The sequence below is a fragment of the Panthera pardus genome, unplaced genomic scaffold, assembly GCF_024362965.1.
Source record: "Panthera pardus isolate Hobbes unplaced genomic scaffold, ASM2436296v1 HiC_scaffold_11, whole genome shotgun sequence".
In the NCBI taxonomy this organism is placed as follows: Eukaryota; Metazoa; Chordata; class Mammalia; order Carnivora; family Felidae; genus Panthera; species Panthera pardus.
Window position 1 is genome coordinate 95,401,524 of NW_026526666.1, and position 17,390 is coordinate 95,418,913.

At 45.0% G+C, this 17,390-nt stretch overlaps 1 protein-coding gene across 2 annotated transcripts in view; it reads right to left on the reverse strand.

Annotated features, from left to right (window-relative positions):
- The window catches only part of DNAJC16 (DnaJ heat shock protein family (Hsp40) member C16), a 43,992-nt gene that overhangs the window by 25,669 nt on the left and 933 nt on the right, over positions 1–17,390 (reverse strand). The window contains exons 2-4 of one of the 2 annotated variants that reach the window (XM_019461474.2): positions 15,918–16,102; positions 11,691–11,757; positions 9,483–9,819 (exon numbers count right to left, since the gene is read on the reverse strand). In XM_019461474.2, coding sequence (XP_019317019.1) covers positions 9,483–9,819; positions 11,691–11,757; positions 15,918–16,084 — 571 coding nt within the window. In that variant the 5' untranslated portion in view covers positions 16,085–16,102. The remainder of the gene's footprint in view (positions 1–9,482; positions 9,820–11,690; positions 11,758–15,917; positions 16,103–17,390) is intronic. The other variant, XM_019461476.2, reaches the window with a different exon arrangement.

The following is a 17,390-nucleotide window of genomic DNA, read 5'->3' on the forward strand; positions in this document are numbered from 1 at the left end:
TAGTTGAATAATTTTCCTCGCTCCTCCATCAGCTGATCCATTTGGAGAGCTCTGCAAACACTGAGGTACGTGAAGTATTAATAGCCAGCAAAGACACGCGGCTTCTCTTGGATGCCCAACAGACTTCTCAAGCTTAACACTTCCCAAACCTACCTCCTGATCTCCTCCCCCAGGCCTGTCCCACGCAGGCCTCCCCTGGTCACGGACGGGCCCCTCCCTTCCTGTTACTTGGACGGAAGATGGGAGTCATTTTCCACCTCTTGCCTCTCACACCCCACGTCCAATCTGTCAGCAAGTCCTGTTGGTTTCGTTTTCAAAATATACCAGGGATCTGACTGTTTTTCTCCGTCTTCTTTAGGCTCTCCTCTCTGAGACATCAGCTCTCCTCCCCCGTGGCTGCAATACCCTCCTAATGGCCTTGTTTCTCCCGGTCTCCCTGCGGTCTACTCTCAACGTACTGGCCGGACCATCCCTTCGAACACACAAACGTGGATCAGGGCACTCCTCTGCCCAAACCCTGCAAACACTTCCCGTTTCACTCAGAATAAAAGCCCATCTTCACAAAGGCCGACAAGACCCTCTGTGATTCGGTCCCCGGTTCCCTTCTGCCTCCTTCCCCTCCTCCCGCCCTCACTCACCTTTGCTCCAGCGCCCGGCATCCTTCTCTTCCTTAAACACACGGGCATGTTCCTGCCTTAGGGCCTTGGCACTGGCTCTCCCTTCTGCCTGGAGCGTGTACCTCCCTGACCTCTGTGCAGCCGACTCCTTCGCCAGCTGCAGGCCCTTCTCAACGAGGCCCACTTGGCTACCATGTTTGAGACAATACTCCCCGCTCTTGGGATCCCCCTCAACCTGCTCACTTGCCCTTTTCCCGTAGCACTTCCCACCTTCCAACGTATCACACACTTTCCTTTCTCTGTCGATTGTTTGTTGTACATCTGCCCCTGCTAGGATGTAAGGCGGGGATCTTGGTTCGGTCACTGGTGCATCCAAGCAGCAGACCAGAGCATGGGACACAGCAGGAGCTCACTGGAACCGGGACATCAATCTTTTCGGTTTTATTTTTGTTTTTTAAATTAAAAAAAATTAAAAAAAAATTTAACGTATACTTAGAGAGAGAGTGAGCGCACGCGCACACGTGTGCAAGAGGGGGAGGGACAGAGAGAGAGACACAGAATCCAAAGCAGGCTTCAGGCTCCCAGCTGTCAGCACAGAGCTTGACGCAGGGCTCGAGCTCATGAACTGTGAGAGCATGACCTGAGCCGAAGTTGGACGCTCAACTGACTGAGCCACCCAGGCACCCCTAAGTTTTTAAGATTTTTAAGTAGGTTCCATGTCCAATGTGGAGCCCGATGTGGGGCTTGAACTCCGGACACTTCGATTAAGACCTGAGCTGAGATCAAGAGTCGGATGCTTAACAAACTGAGCCACCAAGGCGCCCCCATTAATCTATTTGAATACTGAAACTGCTTTTGGCTTTCACTATTACCAGAGTATTCTGATGGGCATCCTTGTACGTCTTTGTGTACATATCTTTGTGCACTTGTGTGATTTCCTAGTTAAATTCCAAAAACGGAATTACTAGGTGAACGGCAGGGCTCACAAGCTTCACACATTACAACTGCTGAGCAGACCGAACAAGTCTATTTGCAGGCGACCTGACGGTGACCCTTGGAGTATCTCAAGGGCAGGAAAGGAGGAACCTTAAACATCACATAGGCCCCCCCTCATTTCACAGACAAAGTGAGCTTCAGAGAGATTACGTGATCCAGGCTGCCAGAGCTGGTAACACTGTAGAGCGAGAATCCAAGCTGGATGGTCTAGAGCCAAGTCTAGAACATTGCACCGCACTACAGGCATTACAAATACTGATGGAACAATGTCAGTAAGTGGAAGTGCATATAAGATTCTGTGAGAAGAACAAGAATATAGCAGGCACATACACTGAGAGCTTTGCTTTTCTGTGAAGTCAGGAAGAGACATCACCTAGGGAGGTCGAGCGGCCACACGGCAAAGGCCCAGGGGCGGAATGACCATGTCCTGAACCCTTTCTAAGTTAGGCAGCGTGGCTAAAGCTTTATAGACATTTTCACCTTTCATACAAATATCCTGAGTGGTCAGTGTAGTTGCCTTCATGGATGAGGACCGCAGTGCCCGGAGAGGCTGAGGACAACGGGCCTGGCATTACAGTTAGCGTGCAGTGGAACCAGGACTTGAACCCAGGCCTGGCTGCCGCCTGGCTTGGAAGAACGACCTCTTCTATCCTAGGTTCCAAATACCGGAGGCATCAATTTCTTAGAGTCGGGCTCACCCTAAACCATCTCCTATAGACCAGATGCCAATTTATTATACAATCCCAGGCGGTACGCTCAGGTAACTGCGCCATTCCGGGTGTCCCCTGCAGGGTTTCGGGACACCCGGGGACCAGAATCAGTAATCAGAAAGGTGGCTGGTGGGCCTGGAGTCAGGATGAGGGATGCAGGCAGCCCTGGGGGGGCAAAGGGAAACCGGAAAGATCTTCAGAGCTTGCTGTTCCCTCTAGTCTTGCCCCAGGTATCCCTGAAGCTCGCGGTCACACCCCTTGTGCGTTGCCTCCTCAGCAAGGCGTGTCCTGTCTGGCCAGCTTCAGCCTGTCACCTCGCCCTGGCCTTCTCTAGTACCTGCCCTGCTCACCACGCCGTTGCCCTTTGATGGACTCGGTTTCATTTAGTTGTGTGCAGTCACTAGAACACAGCTCTACGAGTACAGGGACTTTTGTTTATTTGGTTTTACTGCTGCCTCCAGTTCCTGGCACTTACTAGGTACTCGATTTTTATTGTTTAAAAAATGCTTTTATTTATTTTCGAGAGAGAGAAAGAGACAGCGTGCCATCAGGGGAGGGGCAGAAAGAGGGGGAGACACAGCATCTGAAGCGGGCTCCAGGCTCTGAGCTGTCAGCACAGAGCCCGTCGCGGGGCTCGAACTCACGAGCCGTGAGATCGTGACCTGAGCTGAAGTCGGACGCTCAACCGACTGAGCCACCCAGGCGCCCCAGTAGGTACTCGATTTTTAAAACAGAAACCAGTGAATTCAAAATCAGTCAGATCCAGATTTAAGGCCAGCTCTGCTCCCCATGAGCTGTGTAACTTGAGGCAAGTCATTTAACCCCTCTGCCCCGGTTTCCTCATTTGTAAACTGGAGGGAAGTTGTTCGGTCAGGACTAAATGACACAACAAAAAATGACCTAATCCAGAGCCTTGAACACAGTGGGCCCCTAATTAATTACAACTGCTTTTATGAAGTATTATTCCATCCCGACCATGGTGAAGCCCAAGACCGTCTCTGTGTGGTGCCTCGAGGAGAAGGTCTCCTCCTGCAGAGTGCGATAAACGCGTCAACCCTTGCTCTTCATGCCCTCCTTCCCCCACCTTTCCTGCACTCCCATCAGTACAGCTTTTTTCCCAGTTAAAATAGAACACAAGTGATTAGGTTTCATTTCTTTTACTTAAATTACCATTGAGTCTTTACATAATAAGTGTTTCGGGGGCCCCTGGGTGGCCTGTTTGGTTAAGCATCTGCCTCTTGGTTTCGGCTCAGGTCATGGTCTCACGGTTTATGAGATCGAGGCCTGGGTGGGCTGGGCTCTGTGCTGACAGGGCAGAGCCTGCGTGGGATTCTCTCTCTGACCCTTCCCGGCTCATGCTCTCTCTTTCTCTCTCTCTCTCTCCCCTTCAAATTAAATAAATAAACATTAAAAAAAAATACAAGTGTTTCCAGATTTATAAAGGCTATTTCCTTGCATTGTTTCTACAAAGGACCTCAATTCTTACCATAATAATCCCATTTCTAAATTCTGGAGGTATTTTACTTCTCTCCTATAGATTAACTAGCATAAGGACTAGAAAAGAATAAAGACTGATAAATATTTTGTGTTTCAATTCATGGTATTTTTCCTCCTGAGAAGATACTGAATAAGAATTCAGATCTAGGGCGCCTGGGTGGCTCAGTCGGTCGGGTGTCTGACTTCGGCTCAGGTCATGATCTCACGGTTTGTGAATTCAAGCCCCGCGTCGGGGTCTGTGCTGACAGCTCGGAGCCTGGAGCCCGCTTCGGATTCTGTGTCTCCCTCTCTCTCTGCTCCTCCCCTGCTCATGCTCTGTCTCTCTCTCGCTTCGGATTCTGTGTCTCCCTCTCTCTCTGCTCCTCCCCTGCTCATGCTCTGTCTCTCTCTCTCTTTCAATAACGAATAAATGCAAAAAAAAAAAAAAAAAAAAAGAATTCAGATCTCACCCCCCACCTCCCCATCCAAGCTGGGAAGGAAGAGTAAGAAAAGCTGGTAGGGCTGTGATCTCGCGGAGACCCAGGCTGGGAAATGACCAATGAACTGGTGGTGACATAGGGTCTGAGTCACAGTGAACAACACGGTCGCCATGGTCGCCTCTGCTTTTGGATGTTCTACCCTTCAAAGTTCAGGGTCCATAAAGCAAGCTCAGCTAGGCCAACAGCAAGTAAGAGTAACCACGTTTTCTCATCTTGATTCAGCATAGCCTGGCGAGATGACAGACGGATATGCCCGAAATCCAAACAAACATGAGTAGCGAACTTGAAAGAAAGGCAAAGCAGATGTGACCTCTTTCAGAAACATTATTTGATTTTGATATGCATTGATGTTTCTGGCTAGTTTGCAGACTTTGGGTAATCAAAAACACTGACATTTCCTTCCCTCTCTGGGGTTGTAAGAAGTTTTCTTTGTGCGCTAAACGTGTCTGTGCCACACGTGTTTCGAGGTGCCACTTGTGCCTTTCATCGTATGATCCCAGACACGTAGTTTGCATCTTTTAGGGGACTTCTTTCTCTTTCTCCTCTGCAGCACACACACATTCACTTTTACTTCGAGTTTTGCACACGTCTTCAGGAACCGTACAGAACCAGCTGCAGGAACAGGCCACCGCAATTCCGACTGAACACAAACCCATCAATAAAATAACTGCTAAGATGCAAACAATGTGAAATGGAACAAAATCGAGGGCCTGCAGCTAAAGCAGATTTTTAAAAGCCAGTATTTAGATAGATCCTTTTTCTAGATGGCGTGAAACTGCTACACCCTTAGCAACTCCTTAAAAGAGAGGAATCGTTCGTTCATTTATTCCTTCTTTGAACCTGAGAAGTCACGGGAAAGAATTTCTGCACGACGGTTCCAATCGGGTGGCCCTAAAATGGTATTTGATTTCAAGACCCTCAACCTCCCTGGCGCTCTGGCAGCTCTGTCTGTGCCTCCCCGGGGGGCACTCAGTGCGCCGTGACAATTCACGTGTGTCTCCCATTTGGGTGTTGCGGGTGCAAAGGCCACGTCTGACGTGTTTCTGAAGCTGTGCAGCACGGCAGGTAAAAGTGGCCCCTGGAGTTGAGCTCCCGGGTCCATGTCCCCGCACTGCCACTTGTGGATAGTGTCATCTCGATCAGTTCCTTAGCCTTCCTGGGCTTCAGTGCCCTCATCTGGAAAATGGGGCTAATAATAGTCTCTCCCTCAACGGAGTTGCTCTGGGGATAACGATAATCCATACAAAGCACCTGGCATAGTGGACAACAATTAAAAGGCTCAGGAAAAGCTATTATATTCGTGTCTAACATAGTACTTGGCTCATCAAGAAGAAAGTCTGAAATGAGAACGAGAATCCCTCCTCTCCTCGGCTTACTCCTGCAGTGCTGTATTATTCCACACTTGCGAATGTAATTCTGTACTTGCAAATGTCAAGTGTGAATTCTCAGGGTACATATTTTCTCTTCAACTAAACAGTGAGCTCCCTAAGGGCAGGGGTAGTGCTGACTGCTTCTGGTCCTCCCCCTTGGCGCGGCTGTCCACGAATGCCGGCTGCTTTTGCACACTAGTTGCTGTCGCACTGCGTGACCAGAGCCTCCACCTGAAGGGCCGCAGCATTTCTCCCCGGGGGCAGGTTCACACGTGGCCAGTCGGGCCTTTTACGTTATTCTGACATAAGGTCCCAGCTTCCCCAGACCACTCAGCTGATCTCCCTGTGGACTCAGAATAGAAAATTTTTGGCATTGTCCTGTCTTAGAGGGTAGTGCTGCCTCAGCCGGCCAGGGAAATGGCCATAGATCTCATGGTTGTGCCCAACTCACCCAGCTGTAACCCAGTGGGGCCTGTTGGGAACCTGCGACTAATGCGAACGTTCCAAAGGGGAAAAACGGTTTACAAACCAAACTCATCTAACACATTAGGCCAAACCTGTCTTCCAGGGAACTTGGGGGGTGCAGCGGGGCAATGGACTGAGCCCTCAGTAAATGTGACTTCTACGGATCTAAATTCTGCTTCTTCCATTCCTGTCGCTTGAGTCCTGACTTACTACGATTATACAGCACGGCAACCTAAAAGAATGGCAAGATCTTCGATCACTACGGATTTAAGGACATTAGAAGACAGGACAGCACGGGGCGCAGTGCAAGGATCACAGGGCCAGCCTACCTGGGTTCAAACCCCAGCTTTGCCAAACACCAACTGTGAGACCCTGACAAGGTACCAAAACTGAGCTAAGTGTCTGAAAAATGATGAATGACAACAGCACCGGCTTCAAACGGCTGCCGTTTAATACGAGTTGATTTTTACAATTGTGTTTGGCATACGGTAAATTATCAATAAACGGAAGCTAATATTGTAATTTTCATGTCATCACGCACAGTATGTCCAGACGGTAGCTACTATTTAGAACGACTCAAATCCAGCTCTTCCCTGCCCATCCAGTAGCTCAAGTCAATGCAGAGTCAACTGTGACCCTCTCTCTCCTTTTTTTCTCACTCCTCACATTCAGGTGGGTCTCCAGGAGCCAGGTCCCTCCAGACTTCCATGATCCTACCTCTCAAACACCTTACACTTGTCCAGCTCTCTCTGTTCCCACTGTCCTAGTCTGGGCCAGTGGTTGCTGTCACGCTGGGGCCGGTGACCTCTCCCAGCTTCTCTTCTTACTTTCTTCAGTCTGTCCTTCACGCGGCTCTAACAGTTTTCCAAAGCGTAGATCGGATTAAAGCATAGCTCTATGTGACAGCTTTCCTTGGCTTTATTACATACTGTAAGATAAAGTCCACTTTTCCTTCTTCTTCTTCTTTTTTTTTTTTAACTAGGCTCCACACCCAGCCTTAAGCCCAACACAGGGCGTGAACTCACAACTCTGAGATCGAGAGTTGGACGCTTAACCGACTGAGCCACCCAGGCGCCCCGAAAGTCCCCTTTTGGAGCCTGGACTTTAAGGCTCCTTACTACCTCGTCCCAGCATACTCTTCCTCCTTCCTCCCCTCGTCTACACCCGACTCACACCTTGCGACTGGCTCTTCTGTGGACTCTCTTTGTTTCTCTGCCTGTAATGTTATTCTTTGGTTTCCTGCCCATCCAACTTCTAATTACCTTTCAAGACTTAAGCTAAACGTAAGTCAAAAGTCGGTGCCTGGGAGTCAGTGAGTTGAAGAAAGTAGGCTAATATAGCTGAGAATGATTTTTAAAAATGTATAAAATAGGTGCCTTGAATTTTTTTTTCTTTGGTAAGCCAGAAAACCTAGTTGACTCATTTTTATGACTCATTTTATGTTTGTGTTTGATCCATGTCAGGCACTTAGTGTAATTTTTTTTTTCATTTAATCTTCTTAATGACCCTATTGGTTTGACATTATCACATCCACTTAGGAGATGAAGAAACCTGGGTTAGGGAATTTGTCCAAGGGCAGCAAGACAGTAAATGACAGAGCTGAGATCTGAACACCGGTCTGACTCCAAAGCCCAGGGCTGCAGCACAGGTCACCAAACACTGTGCTTCGCGACCTCACGTTGTGTGTATTTGCCTGACATGTTTAAAATGTAATGTTGGCCCTGATCTGACTTCGGTGTAGACGCATTACCACCCTGACTTATGCAGTGCCTTATGTTCTGCTAGTGGGCCTGAATGCCAGCTCCCGGTGAAATAGCTTTCAGTATACCAAGTGCTTTCAGTATACCAAGTGGGGTGGCATGAAACGCAATTACGCTTTTTTGACGAGGAAGCTGTTCAGTCCAGGGGCTTCCAGCTGAGGTCAGCCTCTCGTTCATTCATTATGCACCACGAGCAAGCACCCACTGACTTCCCACCACACGTATGACACTGTGTTAAACTTATTTCCTTGTCTTTCTCCAAGAGCTTCTTTATTCAATCTCAGGAAAGCCGTCTGGCAAATCTGAGTGCTTCCGAACCACAGGCTGATAATTTCTGCTTTAGAATAAGTGAACTGATGGCTTTCAGTGGCACTTTCTCTCCAGAGAAATCAGGCCCTATGTTTGAGTTGGGCCTTTTTTAGTTACTCAAGAATAGGTCTGCTAATGCCTAGGAAACACAACATACACACGCAATTCAATAATTCCAACTGTTAAAAGTTATTAAAATAAATATCCTGTCTGGATGGTTGACATTTTCCTGGCACTAAGTGGTAACTATGAACACAGGAAAGGCTCATCGGTGATCGAGAGTGGTCACCCGTAACCGTTAGTGTTACGGAGTGAACTGTGTCCCCTACCAGAATCCATATGTTGGAGTCCTAACCCCCAGTACTTTAGTATGTGACTGCGTTTAGACAGAAACTTCATGGAAGTAATTACGTTAAAACTAGGTCATTAAAGTGGGCCCTAATCCAGTTTCATTGGTGTCCTTATAAGAAGAGATTAGGACATGAAAGGGAGAGAGAGAGACACCAGAAACGTGCACATACAGAGGCAAGACCACGTGAATGTGCATGGAGAGGGCGGCCGTGTGCAAGCCAAGGAGAGAGGTCTCAGAAAAAAACCAAACCTGCCCACACCTTGACAATGGACTTCTAACCTTGAGGACTGTAAGAAAATAAATTTCCGTTGTTTCTGTGGTATTCTGTTAAGGCGGCTCTAGTAAACTAAATCAAAGAACGAACTCACAGGGGCGCCTGGGTGGCTCAGTCTGTTAAGCGTCTGACATCAGCACAGGTCATGATCTCACAGCCTGTGGGTTCGAACCCCGCATCGGCCTCTGTGCTGACAGCTCAGAGCCTGGAACCTGCTTCGGATTCTGTGTCTCCCCCTCTCTGCCCCTCCCTGCTCACACTCTGTCTCTCCCTCTCTCAAAAAATAAATAAACATTAAAAAAAAAAAAAAAGAACGAAATCACACACAGTGTGAAGAATAACCTGCAAATCCCACCGGCATCTAAATTGATGCTTTAGGGCTGCTTTGTCCAACTGATAGTTTTTAAGCTTCTCCTATATATTAGGCCCCCAGCTAGATGTTAGGAGACTACGGATAAGGCTTCAAATTAGTAATGGAAAACGCAAGTGGCTGATACATTCCCCTGCTCTGAAAACATGTCCTTGGAAGACACCAGTCACCATGAACTTGTGAGAGAAATCTCAGCTTCATTTCCCTGGTAGCCTATATAATTCAAGATATGAAGGTCACCTTCTCCCATACAAACATCTTCCAGAAAATAAAATTATCTTACCCAGTCCTTCCAGTTCTTGAACCACTTCTTTCCAAACGGGCTCGATGTGGATGCAGCTGAAGCACCAATCTGAGGTGATCTTAATGAGGTAGGGTTTCTTGAAGCTATCTGGAACCACTTCGTTCACGTAATGTGAAAAGTGCAATAAATACTTTTCATCAATGGAGTCCCGCCGCTCCGAATTAAAAGGGAAGTGAAAAAAAGACTCATCAAAGTAAAAATTCTCATGGAAATGGCGGAAGCGATACTCTCGTTGCTGCTGCTTCTGGTAGCCCTGGTTCTCTCCGGCATCTCCGTAGTGATCGTAATTCGATCTCTTTTCTTCGTTGGAAAGGATCTGTGAGGAGAGGAAAAAAAAAAAAAAAAAAGACATTTAAGAAGTGGGGAAAGTTTCACCCAGAGGATTTTCCTGTGAGCGGCATGGAAGACACAGGAAGAAAATGAATGTAGAGCCATGACATGGTTAGATATTCTCAACGTAATCTGCAACATACCAGGAGACTCTATTTTCTTTCTTTCCCAATTTTTCTAAGATATTATTTTATTTTATATGTTATTTATTTATTTATTTACTTATTTATTACATGAAATTTATTGTCAAACTGGTTTGCATACAACACCCAGTGCTCATCCCAACAGGTGCCCTCCTCCATGCCCACCACCCCCCCTCCCCTCCTCCCATTCCCCATCAACTCTGTTTATTCTGTTTTTAAGAGTCTCTTATGGTTTGACTCTCTCCCTCCCTAACTTTTTTTTTCCCCTTCCCCTCCCCCATGGACTTCTGTTAAGTTTCTCAGGATCCACCTAAGAGTGAAAACATATGGTCTCTGTCTTTCTCTGTAGGACTTATTTCACTTAGCGTAACCTTCTCCAGTTCCATCCACGTTGCTACAAAAGGCCATATTTCATTCTTTCTCATTGCCAAGTAGTATTCCATTGTGTATACAAACCACAATTTCTTTATCCATTCGTCAGTTGATGGTCATTTAGGCTCTTTCCATAATTTGGCTATTGTTGAAAGTGCTGCTATAAATATTAAAATTTTTTTTTTTTAACGTTTATTTATTTTTGAGACAGAGAGAGACAGAGAATGAACGGGGGAGGGGCAGAGAGAGAGGGAGACACAGAATCGGAAGCAGGCTCCAGGCTCTGAGCCATCAGCCCAGAGCCTGATGCGGGGCTCGAACCCACAGACCGCGAGATTGTGACCTGAGCTGAAGTCGGACAAAGTGCTGCTATAAATATTGGGGTACAAGTGCCCCTATGCATCAGCACTCCTGTATCCCTTGGGTAAATTCCTAGCAGTGCTATTGCTGGGTCATAGGGGAGATCTACAGGAGACCCTACTTTCAACAGAAACATTAAATATGTCAAGACTAAAATACTTCGGTCATTTAGATACTTATGTTCGTCCTGCCTTCAGAGATTTGGGGTTATCACAGTACTCAATACATCAGTAAAGCAAATAAAACGTAACATACTGTTGATCACCAGGGCTGGATGACAAGAAAATTGACTAGGTTATGCCACTTAAGTTGGAATAACTCAAAGCAAGATATGAAAAGCTGCGAACACCAAAAAGCAGCCACAGGGTTGAGCTCAGTGTCCCGGACGTTAGCTGACTTTGTTTTACTTAATTCTGAAGTCTAAAATTCAAGAGGCTGTTTGCGGATGATGTGCCATTCTATGAGCCAAGCACTGTCTCTTGAAGAGCATTACCCTACAGAAACCATAAAGCCATGGACTTATCTTTAAGGCACATTCCAGAACAAGTTACTTAAGTGGACATGTTGGAAAATTGTTGAAAAAAGTCTGTTTAAATGCATTTGTAACCTTGTGTCACTTTAATAAATTGGGAAGTCAATCTTTCTTTAACAGAAGTTCTAGTATGTGTGCTGTCAAAGTGACCATGTAATAGAAGTTTCTACAAAGGAAAGAGAGACCTACAGTTAAGAATTCTGAGAACTCTACAATTCCAATTAAAGCCTTTAAAATAAGCCAGTTTTGTTTATTTTTTTTTAAGAGCTGAAGTATTCAGGCACCAATTTCAACATATTGGATGTAACTAAATAAGTTTTCTCTACCACCATCTAGAAACCGGGTCAAGGGCATTGGGACTGTGCCCCTGCTGAGAGGTCTTTACAAAACTGGTCGCCTAAAGCAGATTTTATAAGAGCTAATGGACGCGTCACAAGTTTGACAGGATACCTCATAAGCCTTGCTAATTTGGATGAACTTGTCTTCCGCTCCTGGATCTTTGTTTTTGTCAGGATGCCTGAAAACACAAATGGGCAGGCAGTGAGAACGCATTTAATGTTTTACACACAGTCAGTTAACATCTTGTACACACGGTTCACTACCTCAGATGGAAGGCCATTTTGTTAGGACGGTTTCTTAAAAATTCACAGGAGAGGCAATCACTTGCTTCGCATGACCGTAATAATTAAGTGAAACTTTGAAACAGGCAGTTTCTACCAAAAGCACTCCAGTGGGGCACATTTTCACAACACCGGGGAGCACTAGAACATTCCAGTGAGGAGAGGTGGGCTATGCACATGCCTTTACGTTGTTCCTAATACTGCTGAGCTGGGAGCTGGCTCCAGGCCAAGGTCACTGAGGCCTCAGAACCGACTTCCCTTCCCAAGATGGCGGCAATTCATCCCCATGTTAGAATGTCATCGAGGAAGGTGTTTCTTCGGACAACTCAGGAGGATATAGGAAATAGCTTCTAGGACACACTGTGAATTTGTTTCGTAACAACCATATTCCAAGTGGCATTTTGCTGCTGACGTTTAAGAGAGAACATTTTAGTTTCGTTATTGCTCTGCTTGTTCCTTTTTGCCTAAGATGGCCTTTCACCCGTAAACGGATCATGGTTTCAAGGCCCCATGTTTAAGGGGTGAGAAAAATCTACAGTTTATGCAAAGTGATTTAAACTAATATTAGAACCAATATTTGCTATTACACACAGCTTGCAGTTAACTGTATCCATTTGTGGTCATTCAGTTTTCCACAATCTGCCTGTGTTCATGCCAATTTCAGCTTTGGGGATTTAAAGTCCTGGCAAGTAGGGGCTGGGTTTTACTTCCTTAGAGCTCCCTAAGTCCTAAGTCAGTGTTTGCTACCAACTGATTTTTCAATGTTCTCTTTATTAAGAGGCCCTATTACACAGCGTATTCTTTATATAATCACTTCTGCTAACTTCCAGGAAGTTTCCTCTAGCAAAGGTTCAGGAAAGACAAGCATTCCTTCTTCTGGAAGCAAACGACTACTAAAAACGGCACCAAGTACACTGGAATAAAGAAATTTTATAACTTGGTCAACTTATTCTGGCCGGGACATGTTCGAATGAATTATACCACATATTCTGATCTCTCTAAAAATAAACTGCAAATGGCTGTCCATTAAATTTAGACATTATTCCTTGCTTTACTATTGAATTCTTGGTGTGAATATCAGTGGCAAAAGAAAATCTCAGCTGGGTTATAATGAAAATAGTATGACTTAAAGAAACAAGATGGTGGTTCCAAAACGTGCTTCTGGATGACCAAAAAAAAACCCAAAAAACAAAAAACCCCCCAAAACCAAAAACCCCCCAGTGTTTCAAATATTCAAACTTAGGCTAAAGGCTGAAAAGATAAAATAAAGCAATCACACAAATGAAGATTTAACGTCCAGAACTCGGTAGGGGGCTGTTGAAGGACAGGAAGGGGCTTTTGAGGAGACTGAGCCAAGGCGAGGGCTGTGAGGGCAGCTGGGCCAAAACCACAGATCCTGACGAAGACAAAAGCAAGGCCCGAGAACAGGGAGGAAGCCACAAGACAGTTCCAGGTCATGAGAACTATCTTCCTAACTGAGGGGTGCTGCCACGAGGTTGCAAACATTCAGAAAAGGATAAATCCAGCTCTAGGAAAGCACTGCCCAATACTATTTTCAGTGTATAGGAAACATTTCACCCACTGCAGTATGATACTCGTCCTTTAAATCTGGAAGTGAAGAAAAATACTGCACTTGCTCTCTACTGGCTGTGGAGCCACCTCTAAGGAAATAAAAATGAAGGGAGAAAAAGTAATAGAAGTGTTAGGCAAATCGTTTTGCTGTTCCAGTGACCGACCTTGTTATATCTGTTTGCTTAGGATCAAATTTTACGATGCCTTTTTCTTGGGGTGGGGTTGTTTACATCGCCCATGAAGATGATAAAAGAAAAGTGCGTACGTTAAAACCTAATTATTAGGAGAGAAACACAGTTTTCCTGAGAGACACAGTAACTTTAAATGGTTTCGCCAAGGAAGGGGGAAAGCTCTTGAGAAGCTGAAGAGACATTATTTAGTAGTAAAACCTAGTAGAGGAAACCTGCAAGTCCAGGTCAAGCACTAACCACTCCCCCCTGCTGCTGCTCTGAAAAGTCAAACTGGGAAGCACTGTCCTTTTCAGCGTGTATGAAGCCATCGTGAAATGAAACAAGCGATTTCAGTGATAAAACCCTGCCGGAGCCAAAACGGCAAAAAGTGACAGCACGGTGAGCACGCAAAGGTGCAGTAAAATTTTAGACTTTCACTGGATGATATTCTATATATTTTTACGGTGATGAATTACTCCTAGAGAGAGTCTAATTAAGGAAGAGGAGCATATGACTCATTTAATTAATATCATAACACCCTTTTCAGCTCTGGAAGACAGAAACGTCAAAGCTGTCCATTTTAACAAATCCCACATACTCAAGCGATCATTTCTGCTTTTAAAATGCGGCCGAAGGCCATACTCTGTCCAAAAGAATGTTGCTACTTCATGGATTTACTGCAGACTTACATATTTTGCTTTAAATATAAAGAGGCAAGAGTTTGAAATGATGTGGAAGGCAACTTTGCTGTAAAGAGAGTCCCTGGAAAGAGGCCACACATAATTAGACTGTGTTTTCAGTACCTAATTCTGGATTCCCTGTGATAGGAGTTTGGTTTAAAATATGAATTCAAAACGTCATATTGGAAACTATCTTTTACCTTGACCGCAACCAGCTTAACACGGAGATCTTTCGCTGAAGAATAACAGTGTCAGGCAGAGTCATGCACGGCCTGCAACGTCATCTGCATGTGGCAGCTTTGCTCCTGCAGAACTTCCGGCCCCGCCCCCACCCCCCCCCCCCCCCAGGCCTAACCCACTCATTCTTACTTCTGCTCACGTGGGCAAGCGATTACAAAGTAAAAAAAGCAATGAACTATCTATTGGCACAGAAGGTCAAGCTAGGGAGCCCAGGGGCAATAAAGACTTAATAACAGTGAGCCCAGATTTCCCCACAGGGAAAAGGGGGACAGCAATATCCTCCCTCATAGGGTAATTAGCAGGTTTATATAAGATAAAAAGCATAGAACCCGGAGCCTAGCATGCAGTAGGTTAGTTGGAGCCTCGTAAGAGCCTAGCATGTACAATCTTGATTCCCATTTCCCAAACGGTCTTTTATTATTTACGACTGGCTCTGCCAGCTCCTAGTCACCTGTGCCCTTCCTGTCCTTTCCCTCCTGCTGCGCCCCTCCAGCTACATAATCCAAATACTTCTACTTCTTTGGCATGTCCAAAGTCTTGGTGGAAAAAACTGATGATGCCTGTCTGTAAGTTTTAAATTTATCGCTGTCCTGCTAATTCACAAACACTGGTATACTCTTTAGCATATAGAAAACCGACCTACGTAGAATTATGACTTTTCTACAATTTTTTTTTTAATGTTTATTCATTTTTTTGAGAGACAGAGAGTGAGTGGGGGAGGGGCAGAGAGAGAGGGAGACACAGAATCCGAAGGAGGCTCCAGGCTCTGAGCTGTCAGCACAGAGCCCGACGCGGGGCTCGAACCCACGGACCGTGAGATCGTGACCTGAGCTGAAGTCGGACGCTTAACCCACTGAGCCACTCAGGCGCCCCGAATTACGACTTTTAGAGTAGAGTAATTCTTAACAGCAATGTACTCGGTTCCTGAATATTCTTATAAAATTGAGAGCAAAAAAGCTCTTACTCTAAATTTTCTTGAAAGCTTAAAGTTAATAATGTAGAAAATAGGATTGGAGAGTCTTCCCTTTAGCATAAAGGGTTACTTTATGAATAACATCATGGGGTGGTTAGCTTATTCATTGCTGATGACATATATACTTTAAAACTAAAGCTCCCTCCTACTTTAACATTAAATATGCTGGCAGTATCTAGGGTAATTCTTCAGGCCAAAAGCATTCACAGCAATACAGGCTTTGGATCTCATCACTAAAAAAAATTAAAAAAAAATTATAGAATAACATGAACATTAGTTCTCCCAAATGAAATATTTTAGACAGATACAGATTTACTGAACATAGACACAGAGACAAATAAAAGCTAACCATAATTTAGGCTGCATTCCCCTACTGCAACTGCTTAGCTTATATTAAACTGCTATTTCTTTGTTTCACCTACCATTCCCGGGCGAGCTTCTTATAAGCCTTTTTAATATCAGCCTGACTGGCTGTTCGGCTGACCCCTAGGACTCTGTATGGGTCAAAATCCAACGCAGACAGAATTTGCAGGACCAGAACCAGAACTATCAAGAACTGCCAGGAAATGCTCAATTTTTTCACTTCCATTTCTCTTCCTTTCCAGAGCTGAAATGATTGAAGAGGCAATAAGTTTCAGCGGTAGAAACCTGGACAGTCTCGCTTTTGAGGCAAAGGGCTAAGATAGACAGATGAAAAACAAAACAAACAAAAGCTGTTTGGCAGGAAAGATGTCAAGCTGTTTGACCATGTCTTTTGAAATCGACAATCTTACTACTGTTTTTGAGTATCACAAATAAGAACTATTCTAGGTGAAAAGGTGAGCGGTAAGACTTAACAGCAACTTGCCAGAATCCTTGGATTAGGTTGGCTCTAGAAATGACTGAAAAATCAATGAGATGGAGAAATAAAAGCAAACGTGGGAAAACATTCATAGGAAAATCAAGGCAACTACATCTCAAATACACTAGTTCACTTATGCTGCCAATAATACTTTAAATTTAAAAATACGTGGCTTCAGAATACTTCACTGAGTACATGCTAAATAAATTCAAGAGATCAGAAGAATTACCAAGTGCGAAACTATGAAATGACATAGTTGTGACATTCTTGGGGTTAAATAAGTACCAACAGGGAAGTGAGATACTCTAAAAAAATTAAAAACTTGTTATGACGTTGTGTACCCCAATTCTAGTCTTTATCACCACACCCAGTGAAGCAAGCAAACAGAGAGGATGCTCTTTAATTTAACCCTCAGCAATATGGTTATTATAAATGGAGACCTAAGAGGAGAAAAACCGGTGAGAAAAAAATTTAGTTTTCCACGTGAAGGGAGATTAATGGCAAAGCCTGTAGACCAGGCATCTTCAAATGTTAAAGATCCATATCTGGTCAGGGTGGTCACTGAACTCACTGTGGGCTGGGAAATCATCCTGGTTGGTTAATGAACGAGGTAGTGCTGTATTGCACGGACATTTATGGTCAAGAATTATGAACTCTGTGATATCATACAGTGAGTTTTCACGGGTCATATTTATCCTGACTTTACATGAATTACTAACATTTTAAGGTTCAAGCGTCTAAGGTGACACCTTACTGAAGGTGGGCAAATCTCTAACAGTGGTGGATTTGGACAAGTGGAAGTCTAAGCACTGACTGGGAGTGATCACAGAATTGACTGACACGATGGCCAATTTTTAGGACTGCATGCATGCTGAACCAAATCCGCAAACACATTCATTTCTTCCTTGTGGAGTCAACCTATAACCTATAAAACATGTACAGAGCGCTAAAACTCGGGAAGAGGAGCTAGCTACTGGTTAGGCACACAAGCTCCGGAAACAGACTCAAATCGGGATCCGTCCTCTACCACTTCATGACCTTGGGCAAGTTACTG